The sequence below is a fragment of the Hemibagrus wyckioides genome, linkage group LG13 (assembly GCF_019097595.1).
Source record: "Hemibagrus wyckioides isolate EC202008001 linkage group LG13, SWU_Hwy_1.0, whole genome shotgun sequence".
Taxonomy (NCBI): domain Eukaryota; kingdom Metazoa; phylum Chordata; class Actinopteri; order Siluriformes; family Bagridae; genus Hemibagrus; species Hemibagrus wyckioides.
This window is the reverse complement of record NC_080722.1, coordinates 20,239,821-20,261,542: the sequence shown is the minus strand read 5'-3', so window position 1 is coordinate 20,261,542 and position 21,722 is coordinate 20,239,821. Positions and strand designations below refer to the sequence as shown.

General features: G+C 41.3%; 1 protein-coding gene across 3 annotated transcripts; it reads left to right on the top strand.

Moving 5' to 3' along the window:
- The first annotated feature begins 54 nt into the window (after positions 1-54).
- On the top strand, positions 55-21,472 carry LOC131363575 (ATP-citrate synthase). Of its 3 annotated transcripts, XM_058406262.1 has the most exons (30): positions 55-231; positions 4,225-4,391; positions 4,470-4,592; positions 4,766-4,828; positions 4,947-5,137; positions 5,345-5,424; positions 5,767-5,897; positions 6,027-6,145; positions 6,648-6,784; positions 6,969-7,030; positions 7,141-7,258; positions 7,471-7,625; positions 7,764-7,857; positions 8,634-8,690; positions 9,685-9,714; positions 11,000-11,141; positions 12,897-13,065; positions 13,972-14,076; positions 14,349-14,545; positions 15,011-15,092; positions 15,282-15,392; positions 16,652-16,779; positions 17,336-17,429; positions 17,555-17,709; positions 17,978-18,128; positions 18,579-18,722; positions 18,816-18,929; positions 19,052-19,134; positions 19,239-19,315; positions 19,573-21,472. In XM_058406262.1, the coding sequence occupies exons 2-30, from the start codon at positions 4,233-4,235 to the stop codon at positions 19,665-19,667; spliced, it is 3,366 nt and encodes a 1,121-aa protein (XP_058262245.1). In that variant the 5' UTR covers positions 55-231; positions 4,225-4,232; the 3' UTR covers positions 19,668-21,472. The 3 variants fall into 3 exon arrangements, with proteins under 3 accessions (XP_058262245.1, XP_058262246.1, XP_058262247.1); XM_058406263.1 differs by lacking the exon at positions 8,634-8,690 and having other exon boundaries at positions 56-231; XM_058406264.1 differs by lacking the exons at positions 8,634-8,690; positions 9,685-9,714 and having other exon boundaries at positions 56-231.
- Positions 21,473-21,722: the final 250 nt, after the last annotated feature.

Below are 21,722 nucleotides of genomic sequence, written 5' to 3'. Positions count from 1 at the left end.
GGTCACGTGGTGCCACTTTTAAGCCAATCAGAGTGGAGTAACGCTGTGGCGAGATGATGAGGCGAGAGACTGGCGACACAAGCTGAACTGTACCGGCAGTGAGTGAGCGCTCGTGCTGTCGGTGCCTGTCTGTGTACGGTTTAGCCGTATTAGCTTTAGTTCGCGCGCGTCGGCAGGAACACAACAAGCTCTCGGGACGTTAGCTTCTCCGCGGAGTTCCTCATCTGCACGGTAAGACCTGCCAAGGTTGCCGACTTAACGTTATATTTAGCCCGAGCCTGGTCGAGTCTCAGATTACGCTGTGTGGTGTATATGAGTGCACTATATAGGACACGGAAGTACGACAGTTACACCATACACACTACATGTAGTGAACAGCGAGCGGTTTGTGACGCGACCCTTTCCGATTAGCAAAAGTACACTTATCTAACTTTGACAGTAGGCGATTTTGTTTTGTGGGGAAAAAATGAATTAATGTGCAGGAGATAACACGTTTGTCAGGCTAAGCTTATTTAATAACGTGAGTTCCGCTTTGTCGCCTGTGTTTTTTGTAAAAACGTTCTCTTTGCCTGTAGTTTAGCTTGTTAGCTGTTAGCACGTTCGCTGCTGTCATTACTGCCTTCTTTTCTAGTGAAGTGAGCTAGCTAGTTAGCTTCTCAACTTTTAATAAATACAGAAGCGTTATTGTAGAGATTTTATTGCAATACGATTTCGTTGGGTTTGTTAGATGATTATTGTGTGTGTATATAACTATTATAGCTGACAATATTTTGGAATTATTTCTATTAAAAAAACAGCACTTTTCAACTGATTATTCCTGTTATATTCAGCGTTTTTGCAGAATCCAGCAGTATTTTAAGAGCTTACAAATATTGTTCATCGTTAACCTCATTTCATTGAAGTGCCTGGTCTGTAAAGATGGAGGAACGTGCTATCTGCCCTCTTCCACACAAATGACCACACTAAAGCCCCTGATTGGCTAGGGTCTCAGTGATTGACAGGGGAGAGAGAGTACGCCCCTCCCACCCAGCCAGGTTTGTTCTTTTGGACGTCTGTGGGATCATCAGGATTCGAAATGACCATCCCTGTGTCCATTTTCTTTTGCACTACTTGCCTTTATTAAAGAAGTTGAATTAGTTTTAAAATATACATCAGCATTTTCCAAAGCGATCACACACACTCACAGGATCTAGTTTTTTTTTTACACAGTTGAGGTCTGGTTTTTTATGGAATTGTAGAATTGTGGAAATTGTTACGCTAATTCTAATGTGCAATGTAACTTGAATGAATTTTGTGTGACCTTATTGGTGGTCCATAATAACATTGTTTACGCACCTTGTTTGAGTCGTACTGAGAGTATAGTGTGTGTGTGTGTGTGTGTGTGTGTGTGTGCATGAACATGCAAACATTATGGCATAATTTGTCATTATGAAAGCAGCCCTGTGGATATGCATTTACATTTATGGCATTTGGGAGACACTCTTTCTCTAGATTTATGAGATTTATTTATCTCATTTATGCAACAAAGCAGTTGAGGGTTAAGGGCCATGTTCAAGGGCCCAGCAGTGGCAGATTAGAGGTCCTGGGATTGAATTTGCAATCTTCTGATCAGTAGCCTAACACTTTAACCACAGAGCTGCCACTTCCATGTGCTTCATTGTTACAGATGGCATTAATAATACAGCTGTTCCACTGTTCTCTCTCTCTCTCTCTTACACACACACACACACACACACACAGAGCGAGAAGGTTGTGCGTGTGTGTTTGTGCGTGCATGTGTGTTTGTATGTGTGTGGCCGGACAAGTTGTGCTGGTTGGATAGCACACATTAACCTGTTTAGTATTCGGATTTTGTCAGAAGTATTTCACAAAAGTGAAAATTATAGTCTCATGAGATAATCCACTTCTCTCTTTGTTATTACAACGCAAATATCAGCTGCGTGTTGACTTAAGGCTCGGCTGGTACAGATATAGCGTCCTCCTCCTTGACCTTTTGTCATGGTGACTTTATTATTACAATGCACTACTGGACACTATATATAGGTGACATATTTGGGGTTTTGTTTCTCCAGGAGCACAAAAGTGTTGCGTAACAGTAAGGTGTGTGAACAATGCTGCTCTGGTTTTTTGGGTGTATATGTGTGTGGATGGCTCACTGACCCGGGTGCACAGGATGAGCAGGTTTAACCTTAGAGAACTGTGAACATGTAGGCTGCTGAAAACCACATTTATTAGTTTGTTTCTTGTGGTGTGGCTATACAGCATCACCTTCCCTAAATGTAACTGCCCTAAAGGTACAGCCATTAAAAGGACATTCTGCTAAGGGTTAAAACAATTTTAAATAGGATGCGTCTAAACTAGTACTGTTCTTGTCCTGTTACCATTTCTAAACCTTATGTAAAACTTAACCTCACTCTGACTCGGCTACAGACATGTGCCTTAAACCAATCTCGGTCATCTCAACCACTTTTTTCTGTTGTCAGAGTCTCAGCTCTGGAATTGCCAGTCTGCTCGCTTCAACTTCCCAGTACTACTCTGATTTTTTTTTTCTGGCACTAACTGGGACCTGGCTATCTCCACAGATCTTCACTTCACCAGCTGCTCTATCCTCTACCCATGCCTTCTCTCAAATACCATGAGAAACAGGCAGGGGTGATGGTATAGGTCTGCTGTTGTCACGGATATGGTGTCATACCACTCCTTGTGTCTCATCTAATCATCTCTTTTGAATTTCGTTCAGTTTCAGTTTCTTCTTTTATCAACCTTTTCATCATCATTATCCACTGCCCTCCTGGTCCTCTAGGAAAAAAGTATTTTCTCTACTCACAGCACAGTTGTAAGTGATTTCAGCCAAACTGTCTTCCGTCCTCATCCTCCTCAACCTTCTAATAGGGTTTTAGAGACCCTCTTGTCCACCCTCAAGAGTCTTGGATTTTGTGGAGAAGTATGGGTATGGTTTGCTTACTACCTGGACAGTCACTCAGGTAAAACAGAGGGATTTGGCATCTGCTCCACACAGACATCTGCTCCACTGGTCTCCTACAGGGTCAATACATGGTCCCCTTCTATTCTCCCTCTATACTCACTCTCTTTGAAAAGCAATATCATCACAGGGGTTTCAATACCTCTGCTATGGTGATGACACTGAACTCTTCTTTCCCTTTCCACCCTTACACCTTTTGCTGAGATCTTGGCATATCTGGCAGACATCTCCATCATGGATGGCAACTCATCAGCTGAAACTCAGTCCCAGCACTGAACAGCTGGTCATCCTAGGTGATTTATCCTTATATCAGGATCTTGTGATATCTCTGGATGTCTCGCAGGAATTGGTGGCTTAGTGATTAAGGTGATGGACTACTAATTGAAAAGTCATGAGTTCAAATTCCAGGACCACCAACCTGCCACCACTGTGTGGGGCCTTTAACCCTCAATTGCTCAGTTGGATAAATGGAAGTTGCTCTGGATAAGGGCATCAGCCCAGTGCTGTAAATGTAAACCCCAGTCGCAATTTAACCTCAGTAAAACGCCATTGCACGACTTCCAAAGTTCTCACACTCCACCCCACTGCTGCGCTCCCTCCCCTGGCTTCCAACGGTGATGTGCATCAGATTCAAAACACTGATGCTTGCCTACAAGGCCAAAAACAGAGCAGCTCACTCTTACCTCAAAGCTTATATCACTCTTTGCATTGCACCACTCCCTCAGATCCTCCATCATTGCTCAACTGGTCCCATCATCCCTCAGGGAACAATGTAGGTATACACAAACTCTGTTCTGTCACCTGGGTGGTGGAATGAACTTTCCATTGATGTCAGAGCAGCTGAGTCACTGACTGTCTTCAAACAATGGATAAAGACAGACATCTTCCGGGAATACTTAAACTAGCACTTTTTAAAATATAAAAAACAATAAATGTTACCTCCTAACAGAGATTTGACTGATGGTTTTATTAGTTTGTGACCTAGTAAACCAGTATTGAAGTATTCATTGATGGAGACTGCAAAGCATTTTTGTACGTTGCTCAGGATAAAGATGTCTGCCAAATGCCATAAATGTAAATCTGTATATACAGCTTACAGCCTGCTATACAATTTTACGAATATACAATTAAAATTTTAAGTTTAATTTACATTCATGGTTTCTTACTAGCTTCTTTGTGGTGTGTGTGTGTGTGTGTGTGTGTGTGTGTGTGTGTGTGTGTGTGTGTGTGTGTGTGTGTAGGTGACACGATGTCCGCTAAAGCCATCTCGGAGCAGACAGGTAAGGAGTTCCTGTATAAACACATCTGTACAACGGCGGCTGTCCAGAACCGCTTCCTGTACGCCACCGTCACTGCTGAGACCGACTGGGACCGTCTGACACAGGACCACCCATGGCTCCTGACTCAGGTGTGTGTGTGGGGGTGTGTGTTTTTCTTTTATGACCGTATTGTATAACCATGCTCACACACCTGTTCTTTTGTGCAGCGATTGGTTGTGAAGCCCGATCAACTGATCAAGCGCAGGGGGAAGCTGGGTCTGGTGGGCGTCGACCTCGATCTCCAGGGCGTTCGTGATTGGCTGAATTCACGCATGATGAACGAAACCACAGTAAGTCCTGTGTGGAAGGGGGTGTGTCTAAATGTATCTTCCAGAATCCAATATTTCTTACAATAAAGTCTTACTAGCTGGATATTTGCATACTAAGTGTGATTTTTAAAAAAAATAATTTTAATCAATTATTTTAACAGTTTCCTGTGTTGTTTTTTTCCCCCACTACGCAGGTCGGAAAGGCGAAGGGGATTCTGAAGAAATTCCTTATCGAGCCATTTGTGCCGCACTCGCAGGTGATGCAGCGCACAGCATTATATAGTTTATATATTGCTACTTAATGTTTATTATCACAATGTTGTTTACATGACACTAACGTGTTTGTGTGTATATAAACTGTGATCCGTTTCGCAGGAGGAGGAGTTTTACGTGTGTATCTATGCCACACGTGAGGGAGATCATGTGCTTTTCCATCATGAAGGAGGTGTGGACATCGGGGACGTTGACTCCAAGGCACAGCGTCTGATGGTCGGTGTGGACGAGAAACTCACCGCTGACGCCGTGACTGAACAACTGCTCACACACGTCCCCGATGAGAAGAAGGAGTGAGTGTCTACACACATTTAATTCTGCTTTTAATACACGTCTCTGTGTACGATGTTAGTATAGAAATGATAACGAATAAATTGATAATGGCGCTGACCTAAACCTGTGATTTTGTAGCTGCCATACTGCAAAATTAAATATCATTCAGAATTCAAAAGTGCCAGAACATAAATCTGAGTATTAATGTGTGTGTTTTTGTTCCCCAGAGTTCTGGCCAGTTTTATCGTAGGACTCTTTAACCTGTACGAGGATTTGTACTTCACCTACCTGGAGATCAACCCGCTCGGTATGCTCTCTTAATCATTTAGTAAGAAGTATCAGAATAACTGGTTTTGTAGGCTGCCTATATTCTAGTGCACTACACTGAGGCCTGGAGTGACATTAAACATTATAGCATTTCACATCATCACATCATGAATTTAAGTTCATCACACTTTATGATGTTAGAATATTAGAATCATACTGTGTTTGTATGCATGTTCTGGATTCTGAGTGGACAGAAGACACTGGTTTATTTTCTGTAGCAGCTCAAACCTGCCCTATTTCATTTCTTTCCTGAAAACAGGATTAGAGAATTGAGTTGAAAGAGGTGTTGTAGCAGTAGTAAGTAAATTGTTTTCTTAATCAGTCGTCACGCAGGAAGGTGTTTATGTCCTGGATATGGCAGCCAAAATCGACGCCACAGCCGATTTCATCTGCAAACCAAAGTGGGGTGATGTGGAGTTTCCTCCTCCATTTGGCAGAGAAGCCTATCCTGAGGTTTGCAAGAAATTATTAATTTTTAATTTCTGGGTATCTCTTGCCAGTATAGCAACACGACTCCATTGTTTGTGTGTGTGTGTGTGTGTGTGTGTGTGTGTGTGTGTGTGTGTGTGTGTGTGTGTGTAGGAAGCCTACATAGCAGATCTGGATGCTAAGAGCGGTGCAAGTCTCAAACTCACCATACTGAACCCCAGAGGGCGTATCTGGACCATGGTGGCAGGAGGAGGAGCCTCTGTCGTCTACAGGTAGGATCAGTTAAAGGCAATAAGAGAAACATTTACACCACAGCCTCTCACATATTAATGCGTTTTAATTCTGAACTGCCAACATTTATCACTCCAACATTTATCACTGCAACATGCATCAAAATATGTCTTCATCTGGCAATAAAACAAAAAGTACAAAATGTGAGCAACAGTTACATACTGACCAATGTAAACTCAATCTTATAGTAGTAATCTCTGGATTTTCCCACTTGGAATGTGACTGGGTGTCCTCGCTTTGTGCGGAAAGCTTCGGGTTCATTAATGTGGAATACAATCTCTTGGTGCATGTCTGGTGTTTGTAAATAGGTGTATAAGTCAGATAATTGAATCATATAAATGTATTTATTAGAGACAATGTTGAACATGGTCAGAATGGCACATTTCCCTCCAAAAGAAGGGGGAAAAAAAGAAGAAATAGGCCTAAGATAATGTGTTAAATCTAACTTCATACACAATTTAATCTGTGTGTGTTTTGTCTTAGTGATACTATTTGTGATCTGGGTGGAGTGGACGAGCTGGCAAACTATGGCGAATACTCTGGTGCTCCAAGTGAACAGCAGACCTATGACTATGCCAAGACCATCCTCTCACTCATGACCCGTGAGAAACACCCTGATGGTGGGTGTGTGTGTGAGAGATACTGTGTCGTTATATGTGCAGGGTACTTGCATGATCTGCTACAATTGAGCTTACACATAACCAAATACTTGCACAACCAAGTAGAATAGAGGATGAGTAACACAAAACAGCCTTCAGTGGGTGTATATAATAATTCTTCACTCATCCTCTGGTTCTCTGACAGGTAAAGTTCTGATCATTGGAGGAAGCATCGCTAACTTCACCAACGTAGCAGCTACTTTTAAGGTAAGAATTGTTGTGAATTCGCCGAAGCAGAGTCTTCTTCAATCCGTCAATCAATATATTGGTCAAGCTTTGCCCATAAATGAGCACCATGGTCTGTGTTTTATTTTTAGGGCATAGTGAGAGCCATTAAGGACTATCAGGGTCCTCTGAAGGAGCATGAGGTCACTATATTTGTGCGTCGAGGTGGACCGAATTACCAAGAAGGCCTCAGGGTGATGGGAGAAGTCGGTAAGTGTAGGCTAGAAGTACCGAGTGTGCTCACATGAGCCGTTTTATTTTCATCAACTGTTGAAAGACTAGCACGTCTCACTGTCGAATACACTCGTCAAATTGTTTATTAATCTTTTACATCTATGACGCATGAATTGTTGGCTTATAAAAAGACTTTTTATAAGAGCTTTTTATGAGCATTTACTAATAAAAGTTTAATGCGTTTGTAGGAAAAACCACTGGGATTCCCATCCACGTGTTCGGCACAGAGACTCACATGACCGCCATTGTTGGCATGGCGCTTGGACATCGCCCAATCCCGAATCAGCCTCCGGTTGCTGCCCACACTGCCAACTTCCTGCTTAATTCGAGTAGCAGTGCTGCGGTAAGTGAGCTATAGATATAGATATTCTTAGTGTTTTATGCAATTCATACTGAGTAGCAATATTTATATACATTTGTGCACATAGTATTTATGTATGTATTTTATGCTTATTGGTTGTTGATTTGTTTTCCCTCTCAGACTCCAGCAGCAACCAGAACTGCTTCATTTTCGGAACCTAGACCTAACAATGACATCACACCTGCTAAAAAACCTAAACCTGGAGTTCCACCAGGTAATTAGAAACGGACTAAGAACAGGGACATTAAAGAGGTAGCACTGGCAGCCAGGCTCCTAGGGGTCAACCTGAGGAAGAGAGGATATGCAGACCATATGTTTTTAGAGTGCTTAGAAGGGGTACTGTTTAATTCTGTGTGCTCATTGGAGCGTTGTCAACCTTATTGTAGTAAGTGGGTGGGTTTTTGGTCACCTTGGCAGATTATTTACTAGTAATGGGAAAATTGTGTGTGAGATTGACCACAGGTTATGTGCCATGTTGGCAGGTCTTGCTGCCTGACCGTGCTCCATAAGACTCTCAGTAATGCCTACCTTTATTTATGGTGATGAAATAATGGCTGAAAGATTAACAATATGAAGGCACTCGGTCCTCAGCAAACTAGAAGAAATGGAGAGTAGAGCCTTGTCTTTGTTGAGTGGAGGTAGATTGGGAATGTGGAAGAGATGACCCCTGGGCACTTTGTGCTCTCTGTGTAGGAACTATGAGTCGCAGTTTAGGGGTGTGACTGTATAACATAGTGAATACAAATATATTCACAATAATATTTTTCCTCACCGGAATTGAAGGTGCCACACCATCTCAAAACACACACACACTCCTCTTCCTCATCTGCTTATTCTCCTTGCTTATCTGTTTATGTTCATCCTTTTTAACCTTTCTGTTCCTCCTATTTCATGATTTTAATTTTTACTCTCATCCCCTTTCTTCCATTCCTTTGTACCACCCTCCCTCATTTTTTCCCCCCTTCCTCAAACACATCAACGTCTCTTAAGTGTCCTCTCTCTGCCAAACATGGTCAGTGAAGAGTGCATGCAGCACCACTGTCAAAGGTAAGACATCAAGGGTCATGCCACTTCCTGTTTCCTCCTTCTTGGCACTCTTCTCCTCCAGTGGCTTTGTGAATATTCTCTAAAGTAAATTTGTTGCTCGATTCAGGTTAAGATAAGATTCTTAGTTAAGCATGTGCCCTTATGTCCCAAATTTTCATATTACATAAACAAAGACACTCTTTAGTCTGTTTGTAGGTTCTTTTGAAGATAACTCTGCCTAAAAATACTTCCAAAAAGACTTCCTACCTATGTGACCTCATCCAGGATGAAATGGGGATCTATAAGATCAGTACTGAATGATATGCCATATAAGCAGTTCTCAGCACATGCCTGGTTCCAGTCTACAGGGTGCTTTCACACATGAAGCACTTAGTCCATTTGAACAGTGTGTGCTCTACTCTGGTGAGGTTCTACACTCTGGTCTGAGACAGTCCCAGCGAGGTGGTCTCAGTCCACTTCCACTCGACTGCTGTCGGAAAGTGATTCAGCTCTGAACTGAAGAGGTGACTCCAACATGTTGCTGTAGTGCTGCAGAAATGCCATGGGTTCTGATGATTTGGCGAAAACAATATTAAAATTTTTTAAATTAACACGGCATTCAACACACCAGACATCTTTAAAATTAGTTATTTACATAATTAGTAATGCAGTTTGAAACCAGACAAATCCGTGTGAAAGTGCCCTGAGTTACAGAACCGTGTACAGAAGCGAATGTCCTGAATAAAGGTGTTTATGGTTATAATCCAGAGCATGGTGTGGGTGCGTTGTTTGACTTTACTAACCTGTAGTCTATCTCACACCCTGTGTATGTAGTTCATATTTTAAAGGTTGTGTGTATGAGAGTGCAGTCAGGTGTGTGTGTGTGAGGTGATTATAGAATTATGCCAATCAAGTCTGTCTGAGCTGATGACCAGAGTTTTAAATGAGTTTATTGATCTGTAATTTATTTATTTTTATTTATTTGTGTGTTGTGGTGTTATTGTGTGGTGAACAGAACACAAGCGCACAGCAAAGCAGAGCAGAGGTAGGGGCGAGTGTGCTAGCTGCTGCACTGTCTCTCTGCCTCTGTTTCTCTCTATTTGTTTCTGTCTGAGTCCTTTTCTTTCTCTCTCTCTCTCTCTCTCTCTCTCTCTCTCTCTACTCTCTTGTTTTGCCCCTGGATTTGCTGTGGCTCTGTAGTGTGAACATGGTAACTGATTGGTGTGGCAAATATGGGCTTTGTTCCAATACTGTTATATAACACACTCTTGTCCCAGACCTTCTAACCCCTCATCCATTTTAATTAAGGTGTAGACAAAAACATTTACACACACAATTCCTTATTAATATAAATTTTTTCCTAGCATGATCGCTAATTAGCATACTGCTTTGTATTAAAACGTCCTAGAAAAACATGCGCTGCATTTGACTAAAATTCATAACTAGGAGAAGACTAGTAAATTCTCACAGACTAGGAGAAGCTAATAAATTCCTTGTCAACTTCGTTCTCTGAAACCCTGGAAGTTCTTTAACTTGCCATCAAATCAATACGCCTTCTTTACTTTTTAATGAGTTATACTGAATATCCTAGTATTAGCTTTAGCTCAGTTAACATAGAGATATTATCTATAAACTTAGAAGAAAAGATGAACACTGAAACACTTGCAATTTGTCCAAAACTTTGTAGCTGGAACACACAAATGTCTGAGATGAAGTTATTCTAAGTTGACTTCCTACTTTTAAGTTCAGGTGCTCCACCTGTTGTGATGTGAGCACACACTTTGTTGATAAAGGTGACAAGGGAGTGTTAAAAAAGCAGTGTTGGATTTCTATATCAGAATTAAAAAAGGGGATGGAAAAGCTGGTGGTGACATTATATAAGGATAATTTAAACGTCTCTTGAGAATCCATTAGCGTTGGAGGGATCATTGGTCACTGATTTTTATTTTTACACCCTGCTTATAAATTTTTCCCTTATTAACATGTAATTGTTATTGGGAGGATGAATATTTGGCAGTAATGGGTTAAGTTGATACACTGGTGTATTAAAGGCATACAGGTATGGGTTTGTTATTGTCTTCAAAACTGATCCAAGCAGGAGCTGATGGTACTGATGGGGTTTGAGTTGATATGACAAAAAAATATGATACTTGAGTCATTTCTACATTGTGATGTCATGTACAGTTCAGTATGTGTGACCAATCAGGAGTTAACGATGAGGATGATAATCCTGCCCCTGAGTACCATTAGTTCCTGTTTGTTCCGATTTTGAGCAGCAACCTGGACAACTGGAATCTGAGTTCTCTCTCTCTCTCTCTCTCTCTTTCTAGCCAAAGCTACCACTCTGTTCAGTAAGCACACTAAGTCCATAGTGTGGGGGATGCAGACCCGAGCTGTTCAGGGAATGATGGATTTCGATTATGTTTGTTCTCGTGATGAGCCCTCAGTAGCTGCCATGGTTTATCCATTTACGTAAGTATAACACTTCCATATTCTTCTTTTAACTGTAACTTCTGTCTCTTGAAGTTAATAAGACGAAGCTTGTTATCATATTAATGAGAAACCGCAAATCATAAACTCCTCTGTCCTGGAGATTTCAGAGAGACTTGCAGCGTTACTTTTGACCCGTGTTGGTAGGTTACTTTGGAAATGTAATAGGTTACAGATTACAAGTTACTCTGTTTAAAATGTAATAAGTAGTGTAACTTTTCAATTACTTTTATAAAAGTAAAGTAACTGATTACATTTGATTACTTTTTGATTACTTTTAATCAAATCTTTGCATAGCTATGACAGGCTATGCAAAGGGTTCATAAATTTGACCCTGTCAAAGCGTTCATAAATAGAAGTGTGCCTGGTAAAGGTAGCTAGCAGCAGGGACGATTTTAGGATTTTCATTTAAGGGGGGCTCAGCCCCCAGTGAGGGTATAATAGTAAAAATAAATAAATAATAAAATAAAGTAAAATAAAGGTTTGACTTAACAGGGTAGGATGGTAAACTTAATGCAGCATTCCACTGTATTGCATAGATGTGTATAACATTTGAGTACTGAACAAGCCAAATACGAGTCTTCCTGATCACACACACACACTTGTCCTCTGATCCTCGCTCTGTGACACCGCGGTCTGCGGATGGAAGAACGTGCTGAAAGACGGGAGGAGCCGAAAGTCTGCCGCCGTTTTCATATGAAATTTAAAGGGAACTGAGACGATCACCAATTCGTGTACAGTTTATGGAGAATCGCAGAATTTTAGGGGGGCTTTAAAATGGCCTAGCGATGCCCATGGCTAGCAGGCTAGCTAATTTGTCCTGAATGTTTTGAATACATGTCTTGAGTACACTATGGGCTCGATGAACGCACAGGCGCGTTTTAGTGGATTTTTTCCCACACAGCAGCTACAGGAAATCAACTGAACACTCCGTCACTTTTTATTATACAGAAACGAGTAATATATCATTCCAAACTAAAGGGTCTGTTTTTATTTCTGTACACTCACAATAATGATAAAAATGACAATTTAAATATATTATAAAATAAAGAAAGGCTAGGTTCCATACCTGCAGATGCTTCCTCAGGTTCAACATTGAAGCGTTTGATGCCGAAAGCATTTTAACAGCTGGCAAACTAATTTTGCTCTGAACTGTTATATTTGCCCCTTATTGGATTTTAGGATGAAATAATTTTTAAATTTCCAGGACTGAAATGCATTTTTATCACTTACCATGGTGGCAACTCTCAGACAGTGTATTAGCCTAAAGCTTTCCGAGGCAATGTGGATTAACGTAATTGGCGCGCCGCAAATTCAAACCAGAGAACCAATCAAAATCATCAGAATAGCTCCGCTTTAACAAACTCTAACAACAAATTCATATTTATTCAACATGTACTAGTTTTTTTTAAAGAAAATATTCAGATGTAACTCTATTTGTAATCTTTAACTGTAATTTCAATTACATATTTTTCTAAGTAACTGTAACGAGTTACTGTTACATTTATTTTGTAATTAAGTTACGTAACGCCGTTACATGTAACTAGTTACTCCCCAACACTGCTTGACACTGCAGACTCCTTCCTTAAATGTTAAATCCTTTCAGAAAACTTCGTGTGAACTGAATGAGCTATTACTATCACAAAAAAGAGCGTCAACACCTTCTGACCAATCAGAATCCAGAATTCAACATTTGCTGATTGAATTGATCTTTCCCTGTGCGTTTTTGTGAATCAGCGGAGACCACAAGCAGAAGTTCTACTGGGGTCATAAGGAGATCCTGTTACCCGTGTATAAGAACATGGCTGACGCAATGAAGAAGCACCCGGAAGTGGATGTCTTGATCAGCTTTGCATCTCTGCGCTCAGCCTTCGACAGCACGATGGAGACCATGAACTACCCGCAGGTGAGGGCCACCCCGTGGGATGTGTCCAAATCCACAGATTCCTGACTTGCACCAGCATGTCAGAGTAGCACAGACTGCTGTTGGTGTGTTGTTGGACCATGTACCTAATCTCGCACCGTGTACCTTTTTAGTTTTGCGGGAGGATCTAAAGCTTGTGTGGCTGGTGTTTACTACCTATGTACCGTTTACCTCAGTATTGCTTTGTGAAAGGATTCTATGGAAACATACCGTGACATTTTTGTAGCTTTTAATGCCACGTAACTGTGGCTGTGTAACATTTACGTCATGTTGACGTTGAGCTTTACAAAAAGTTAAAAATAGATGAGGTTAACTTTGTTAGAAAATCTGGTTTTAAATGTCACACCTGAAACACCTGTTTTCCAGCTCCACCCACATCTGCACATGCAGTTGCCTTCAGTTATGACCATGGAAATAGCAAACTTCATTAAAATTTAAACATATTTATTCTGTATAGCACCTTTCAGGCTTTGAAGGACAGCGCAACATGGTTTTCTGTGAGAGTAACAGCCACAAAAACAGAGAATTAGCAGAACAAACAAGTTATTTTTTACCAAGATTTGCAGTTACGTGATCTACAATACAATAGTTAAAACATAAAAGAAAATAATAATCTCTGCAAAAAACCTGAATGAGAATACCCCACATTGTAACCGACAGCAAAAACACACAAAAGCACCCCGACTATTTCTTCCGTTTTATTCTTGGAACAGAAAGTAAAGTGTGGGGGTGGGTGGTTGCGTGTGTTATCTTAAAAAATTCAGTTGGACGAGCTGACACCATCTCAATGATTTTTATTACAACACACCTAAATAAATGGAGCATAGTAAAAACCTGAACCTCTGTGCTTAAAACTTGTGTGTGTGTTTGTTTGTGATGTTTTATCAGATCCACACTATAGCGATCATAGCTGAGGGAATTCCTGAAGCGCTCACAAGGAAGCTCATCAAAACAGCAGATGAGAAGGGGGTCACCATCATCGGCCCAGCTACGGTAAACTCACTCATCCACCATGACTGTGGTTCCTAGGGCTGTGTCCCAAATCACAGAAGGGACCAAAAACAGTGCATACATCTGTGTTTAACTAGCTAGCTAAGAATTTCCATTTCTTGTTTGCCCTGTCTATAGTAATCTCAGTACGTGTCCTGTTTTCTTAAAAATGGCACCTGATTACCATGACAACTGTAGTTTGTGTTTTTGTTCCAAACTGCATGTGTAATATATCGATGCTTAGCTTGTTCTTTTTTTAATTTGATTTATTTGAGGTGGGCGGGATAAAGCCGGGTTGCTTTAAGATTGGGAACACTGGTGGGATGCTGGACAACATCCTGGCATCAAAGCTGTATCGCCCAGGCAGTGTGGCGTACGTGTCCCGCTCGGGCGGCATGTCTAACGAGCTCAACAACATCATATCTCGCTCCACGGATGGCGTGTACGAGGGCGTGGCCATTGGAGGAGACAGGTAAGGTGCTCATGAGAGCATCCTGAGCTTTTGTCAGTGTGATCAATGTTCAGAGAACATGCTTACTTAAGTAAAAAAAAAACCTTGTTAGATAATTATCTACCCAAGTTAATGGCTCTCAGGTAACCATGGCAGCAAGCCTTGTAAATTATGGGATGGGGCTTACTCTCAGGACATGTTCTTTGGTAAGAACTAAACCCATGTGTATGCTGCTGTTATAGCAGCAAAATCAAGTATTACAAAGCACTGGAGACTCCTTCCCTAAACCTCCCTAAAGTATATCACTATAATCAGTGATTACACACCGATTGAGCTGTTACTATAGAAACCATAGATCAAACACATTAATATAAAACTGCACTACTGTCAAAGCTGCTGCTGTTATAAAGAATTAATCAACACCTTCAATCGGGATGTAGAATTCAGTAGTGCAGTAGTGTAATCCATGTGCCTGCATTAATGCAGGTATCCCGGATCTACTTTCATGGACCATGTACTGCGTTATCAGGACACGCCTGGGGTGAAGATGATTGTTGTTCTGGGAGAGGTGAGATGGTTTTACCTGCTGTACCAGTTACAGTATTACAGTGTTCTGTAATCGCACATGTTCACACACCATTGATTTAATTACATCACTGCATCTGGATGTGTGTCTCTATTTCAAACACACCCTCCTAACCCCCCCCCAACCTCCAACCCCCACCCCTGGCGTGTGTGTGTGTGTGTGTGTGTGTAGATCGGAGGTACGGAGGAGTATAGAATCAGTGAAGGAATTAAAGAGGGCAGGATCACTAAACCTGTGGTGTGCTGGTGTATCGGTACCTGCGCTACACTCTTCTCCTCCGAGGTTAGTATTACACATCTCTACAGTGTGTGTGTGTGTGTGTGTATGTGCTGAATACATGTATATACACTGATCAGGTATAACATTATGAGCAGTGCCAGGTGAAGTGAATAACACTGATCTCATCATGGCACCTGTTAGTGGGTGGGATATATTAGGCAGCAAGTGAACATTTTGTCCTCAAAGTTGATGTTAGAAGCAGGAAAATTGGACAAGTGTAAGGATTTGAGTGAAACCTCAGAGCTGCAGCTCTTGTGGGGTGTTCCCGGTCTGCAGTGGTCAGTATCTGTCAAAAGTAGTCCAAGGAAGGAACAGTGGTGAACCGGCGACAGGGTCATGGGCGGCCAAGGCACAATGATGCACTTGTGATCCGATCCAACAGACGAGCTACTGTTGCTCAAATTGCTGAAGAAGTTAATGCTGGTTCTGATAGAAAGGGGTCAGAATACACAGTGCATCACAGTTTGTTGCATATGGAGCTGCATAGCCTCAGACCAGTCAGGGTTCCCATGCTGACCCCTGCGTACTGCTGAAAACGCCGACAATGGACATGTGAGCATCAGAACTTGACCACAGAGCAATGGAAGATGGTGGCCTGGTCTGATGAATCACGTTTCTTTTAAATCATGTGGATGGCCGGTCGCTTGTGGGTCGCTTACCTGTTTATCACAAGGCACCAGGTTGCACTATGGGAAGAAGACAAGTCAGCGGAGGCAGTATCATGCTTTGGGCAATGTTCTGCTGGAAAACCTTGGGTCCTGCCATCCATGTGGATGTTACTTTTACATGTTCCACTTACCTAAGCATTGTTACAGACCATGTACACCCTTTCATGGAAACGGTATTCCCTGATGGCTGTGGACTCTTTCAGCAGGATAATGCGCCGTGCCACAAAGCAGAAATGGTTCAGGAATGGTTTGATGAGTACAACAAGCTTGAAGTGTTGACTTGGCCTCCAGATTTCCCAGATCTCAATCCAATTGAGAATCTGTGGGATATCCTGGACAAACAAGTCTGATCCATGGAGGCCCCACCTCACAACTTATAGGACTTAAAGGATCTGGTGCCAGATACCACAGCACACCTTCAGAGATCTGTGGAGTCCTTGCATCAACGGGTCAGAGCTGTTTTGGCAGCAAAAGGGGGACCAACACAATATTAGGCAGACGGTCATATTGTTATGCCTGATAGATCTATGTATATGTGTGTGTGTGTGTGTGCATGCATGCGCATGCATGTAACGTTTGGCGTGTGTGTTTCAGGTGCAGTTTGGTCACGCTGGTGCATGCGCTAATCAGACTTCAGAGACTGCTGTGGCGAAGAACAGGGCGCTGCAGGAGGCCGGAGTTTATGTTCCCAGGAGCTTCGATGAGCTCGGAGACGTCATCAAGTAAAAAACCATTACTGTTAGAGCGGGTTTTTTGAAGCCTAAAACAATCTGAATTTCTGATAAAAAAAAAATATTAGAAATTTTGATACAAGTGTTTAAATCAAGTTTCTTTAAGTAAAAGTATTAGTTATTAATTATTATTATTACATATTTAATAATAATAATAATAATAATGTGTAAATCACACAGTTATGTTAAATCTTTCAAATGAATTACATTTTTCAACTGAAAGTTTAGAAACTGCTAACAGTATACTGTATTTTTATTAAAATATAAATATAAATTAAATACATTTTTTATTATGAAATGAAGATTTTATAAATTTCTTACTACATTAACTTACTAACTAAAAATAAATAAGTTTTAAAGACTTTCTCTCATTTTAATTAAAATTCCTATTTATTTATTTATTTAGAACTGTTAAATGCTTGGAAACTGGAAAGTCAGGAAATTATAGTCATTCTCAGAATTGGTGCTGGAATCGTGTTTGTATTCCTGAGCAATGATCTGGTGAATTATTACTCTAAATCTGAATGTTGTGTGTTGTGTTGGTCAGGTCAGTGTATGATGATCTAGTGGCGAGTGGAGACATCGTTCCAGCACAGGAAGTTCCCCCTCCCACCGTGCCGATGGACTATTCCTGGGCCAGGGTGACTCTTTTATATCTTTGTTTATAAAACAAACATACAGCAGTGTAGAGTGAACATGACTGAATTCAGTGTACCATTTGCCCCTATTATTGTTTTAGTACTATTTACTTTGTGTGTGTGTGTAGGAGCTGGGTCTGATCCGTAAGCCAGCGTCCTTCATGACAAGTATCTGTGATGAGCGTGGACAGGAGCTGATTTATGCAGGCATGCCCATCACGGAGGTCTTCAAGGAGGAGATGGGTTTAGGTGGGGTTCTTGGCCTGCTTTGGTTCCAAAGGAGGTACGGTATCCCTGCTGTGCCCTGTTCCATTGTCCCTCCACTGTAGAATCACTTTATGAACTTGTGTACATTCTTTATTTACGATGCCTCCCAAATCACACACCCTGTTTACTATATAGGTCACGTAAACATCATCGACAGCCCACTGTGGGCATGTCCCAAATCACATGCCCTGTTTAGTTTTAGAAAACTATAGCCTCAGAATAAAGAATAGAAGCTCATATTTGTGTGTGTGTGTTTGTTTGGGTTTGACCCTCTCTCATGGCAGGTTGCCCCGTTATGCATGTCAATTCATTGAAATGTGTCTAATGGTGACGGCGGATCACGGCCCTGCTGTATCTGGAGCTCATAACACCATCGTGTGCGCCCGTGCTGGGAAAGACCTCGTCTCCAGCCTCACGTCTGGCCTGCTCACCATCGTATGTCATACACACACACACACGACACTGTTCCACTGTGCTGCACTTCCACATGCAGCGTTTGTGGGTGTGGTTATAGGTGGTGCATCGTTCTGTAATCATATCAGAAGGAGATAATCTGATGTGTTTTGCCACATTATACTTTCACTGATACATAAACACAGAGTACATCAGAGAGTTTAATTATCATAATGTGGATCTCTCTGCTAGCTAACAGACTCAGTCTTACTAGCTACCGAGCTAAAGGTCTGAGCAAGCTTGCTCAGAAACTTACATATACAGCATTTTGCATACCGTCTTATCCAGCGCAACATACAAAAGCGCTTTGATGTCCATCAATCAATACATGAAGAAATCAATTTAGTAATAATTGTCAGCTTGTACAATAAGATTCAGCAGCACTGAATATAATTCAGTTTAAAAACACCATTAAGTGAGTGTGTTTTACAGGGTGATCGGTTTGGTGGTGCTCTGGACGCAGCTGCTAAACAGTTCAGTAAAGCGTTTGACAGCGGCATGCTACCCATGGAATTCGTCAACAAGATGAAGAAGGACGGCAAACTCATCATGGGCATCGGGCACCGTGTCAAATCAGTGAGTCACACACACTTTAATCTTTAATTAACATAAATAACGTGACTTGTGGAGTACTGGGAATATAAACACGTCTCTGCTCTTTGTTGTCAGATTAACAATCCAGATATGAGAGTGCAGATCCTGAAGGACTTTGTGAAGCAGCACTTTCCTGCCACACAGCTGCTGGACTATGCTCTCGATGTCGAGAAGATCACCACCTCCAAGGTTTGTGTGTGTTAAAAAAAAAAACCCACTAGTGTTTGTTACAATCAGCTTTAATTTTATTTTAAATACTTTAAATGTCTTCCTTCTCTCTCTCTCTGTCTCTCTCTCTCTGTGTGTTACAGAAACCGAATCTGATCCTGAACGTGGACGGCTTTATTGGCGTGGCGTTTGTGGACTTGTTGCGAACATGTGGAGGATTCACTCGGTAAACACATGTACACATCTTCTGAGCACTAATACACTTCAGCAGGCGGTCATTGTCTGTAACGTTTGTGTGTGTGTGTGTGTGTGTGTGTGTGTGTCTGTCAGAGATGAAGCAGATGAGTTTGTGGAAATCGGAGCTCTGAATGGGATTTTTGTTCTGGGACGCAGCATGGGCTTCATCGGTATGGCACAGTGTACACAACACAACAACATGGCTGTGTCACAAACTGAATTGCTAATATACTTAGTAATGTAACAGAATGACACTTAAGAGTGATATGGTAATAGGATAAGTCTCAAACCACCTTGTTAATACACATGTAGTGCACAGCTGAGATTACTGCACAGAGGAAGCTATATTTGACAAACTATTTAGCGTGTGTTTTGGGATGCAGACTTTAAGCTAATGTGGTAACGTCGTTTTGCACGTGTTCCCTAGGTCACTACCTGGACCAGAAGCGACTGAAACAGGGCCTGTACCGCCACCCGTGGGACGATATCTCCTACGTGCTTCCTGAGCACATGTCCATGTAACCGTCATGGCTGCCATGTTCCGTCTCAAACCTGAAGGCTGTGTTTAATTTGGAGTATAAACTGGGGGTGGAGTGCCCTATTTATATTCACTTGAAGATTAGGGAACACCTTAATATCCATCACTGCATCTCTCTGCTGCGTCTTACTTGCACTAGTCTACTTCCCCTAGCTCCTTGTAAGTGTGCATCAGTGGCATCTCACACACACACACGCACTCACACACACACTCCAACAGAAAGAACACTGCAGTGTCATTACAGCCCGCTAACACACTAGCATGATAACTAACTGGTTTACTAACTAGCTAGCTGTTGGCTAGTGTAACAACCAGCTGGTTTCATAACTAAGTGTTTAGCTGATTACTTAATCTGATAAATAGTTGTCTTAATAGCAGACTGATAAATAACTACTTGACTTGATAACTTGCTTCTAGTGTGATCAGTAGCTGGTTTCATAACTAACTGTTTTGCTTATTAGCTAGCTTGAGAATTAGTAGACTTATCATTCATGATAACTAGCCAGCTTGATAACTACCTTTCTATAGGTTTCCATTTGGTTAGCGTCATTACTAGCTGGTTTCATAATTAACTGTTTATGTTCCTGACTACCTAGCTTGAGAACTAGTAGAGTTGCTTATATGCCTGATAACTACCTTATTAGCTGGTTTTATAACAAGCTAGTTTTGTTGATCAGACAATGTAATCGGAATCTAGTCATCACATTGACCAGTGTGATAACTAGCCAATCATAATTTATCTTGATAACTAGCAGTCTCACTGACAACCTTCCTAATGGCTAGTGTAATAACTAGCTTGTTCCATAACTAACTAACTGTTTTGCGTTAACTAAGAGAAAGTTAGTTACCAAGCTGGCTAGGTTTCACAGTAGCTTGTTAGCAGGGGTACCAGTTCACAAGAACAGTTGGTTATGAAACCCGACAGTAATTACACTAGCTGATAGCATGAGAGTCTTGCAAACCATGATAACTAGCCAGCTTGATGACTAGCTTCCTATTAGCTAGTCTACTGTGATAGCTAGCTAGCTAGCTTTGTAAAAGTTTAGCGTTATAAATTTTTCAAGATTGGAGCAGAGCATAATGGGTAATTTTTGCTCTTAAAGTCACTTTTGGGGAAGTGGATGAGGCTTGTGCTAAATGTGGATTTGATCTGTTACTGAGAGGAAGTGCTGTTTTGTTTAGTTTGCTAATTATAAAATTAGAAATAGTGTGCGTGTGTGTGTGTCTCTCTCTCTCTCATACTCATATATACATACATGCACACAGAGGTACTAAAATGAAGGACAAATTCTGTTAACACACACACACATGCATGCATACACACATTTACCTGCTTCACCCAGTGATGAATATAATGAAAGCTGCTCACACACTTGCAGCTTTTTGTCTGTGTAGGGCAGTTTGTACTCATTACTGAAACTGGAAGACAATTTGATGTCTGATGTTAGTGTGTGTGTGTGTGTGTGAGTGAGGAAGGGAGGGAGAGAGACAATGAAAAACATGTGTTTCAGCTTAACTCTATGCCTCAGTGAAGGCTGTGTCTTTCACCAGCCTGACTGCATGACCTGCATCCTTCTCTAATCACACACAAGTCACTTCCTGTGGGCTTTTGGTTTTTGGGGGAAACTGGGACTCTCCATCATGACCGTTTTTATGTTTCTGTATTTAAATGTGAAATCAAGCTGCTTTTGCTATGTTACATTTTCTTTTTCTTTCTTTTTTTTTTTTTTTTTTTTAAATATATGCCTAAAACTGTAATATTCTAGTATAATAAAGTCATTCTTGGTTATCTCTTTCTCTCTCTGTGAATGTGTGCATGCATGCATGCGTGTGTGTGTGTGTGTGGGGGGGTAGTTCTGATCGTTTCACAAAGTGATGTTTGTATAAATGGCATGGAGATGGGTGTGTCTTACCCGTAAAACAAAGATAATAGGTTTGACCCTTACTGTGAGTGCTTGTTGCAGGGGGTGTGGCCATTAAGGATTCTAGTAGAAAAGGAATTTAGGAGAACTTTAGTCTAATCTAATAATTTAATCTAA

Excerpts from the sequence above, each read along its gene's own strand:
- LOC131363575 (XM_058406262.1), top strand. The coding sequence starts at position 4,233 with ATGTCCGCTAAAGCCATCTCGGAGCAGACAGGTAAGGAGTTCCTGTAT. Across the intron at positions 5,138-5,344 it reads GTCCCCGATGAGAAGAAGGA|AGTTCTGGCCAGTTTTATCG; the intron begins GTGAGTGTCTAC and ends TTTGTTCCCCAG. Across the intron at positions 14,077-14,348 it reads CCATCATCGGCCCAGCTACG|GTGGGCGGGATAAAGCCGGG; the intron begins GTAAACTCACTC and ends GATTTATTTGAG.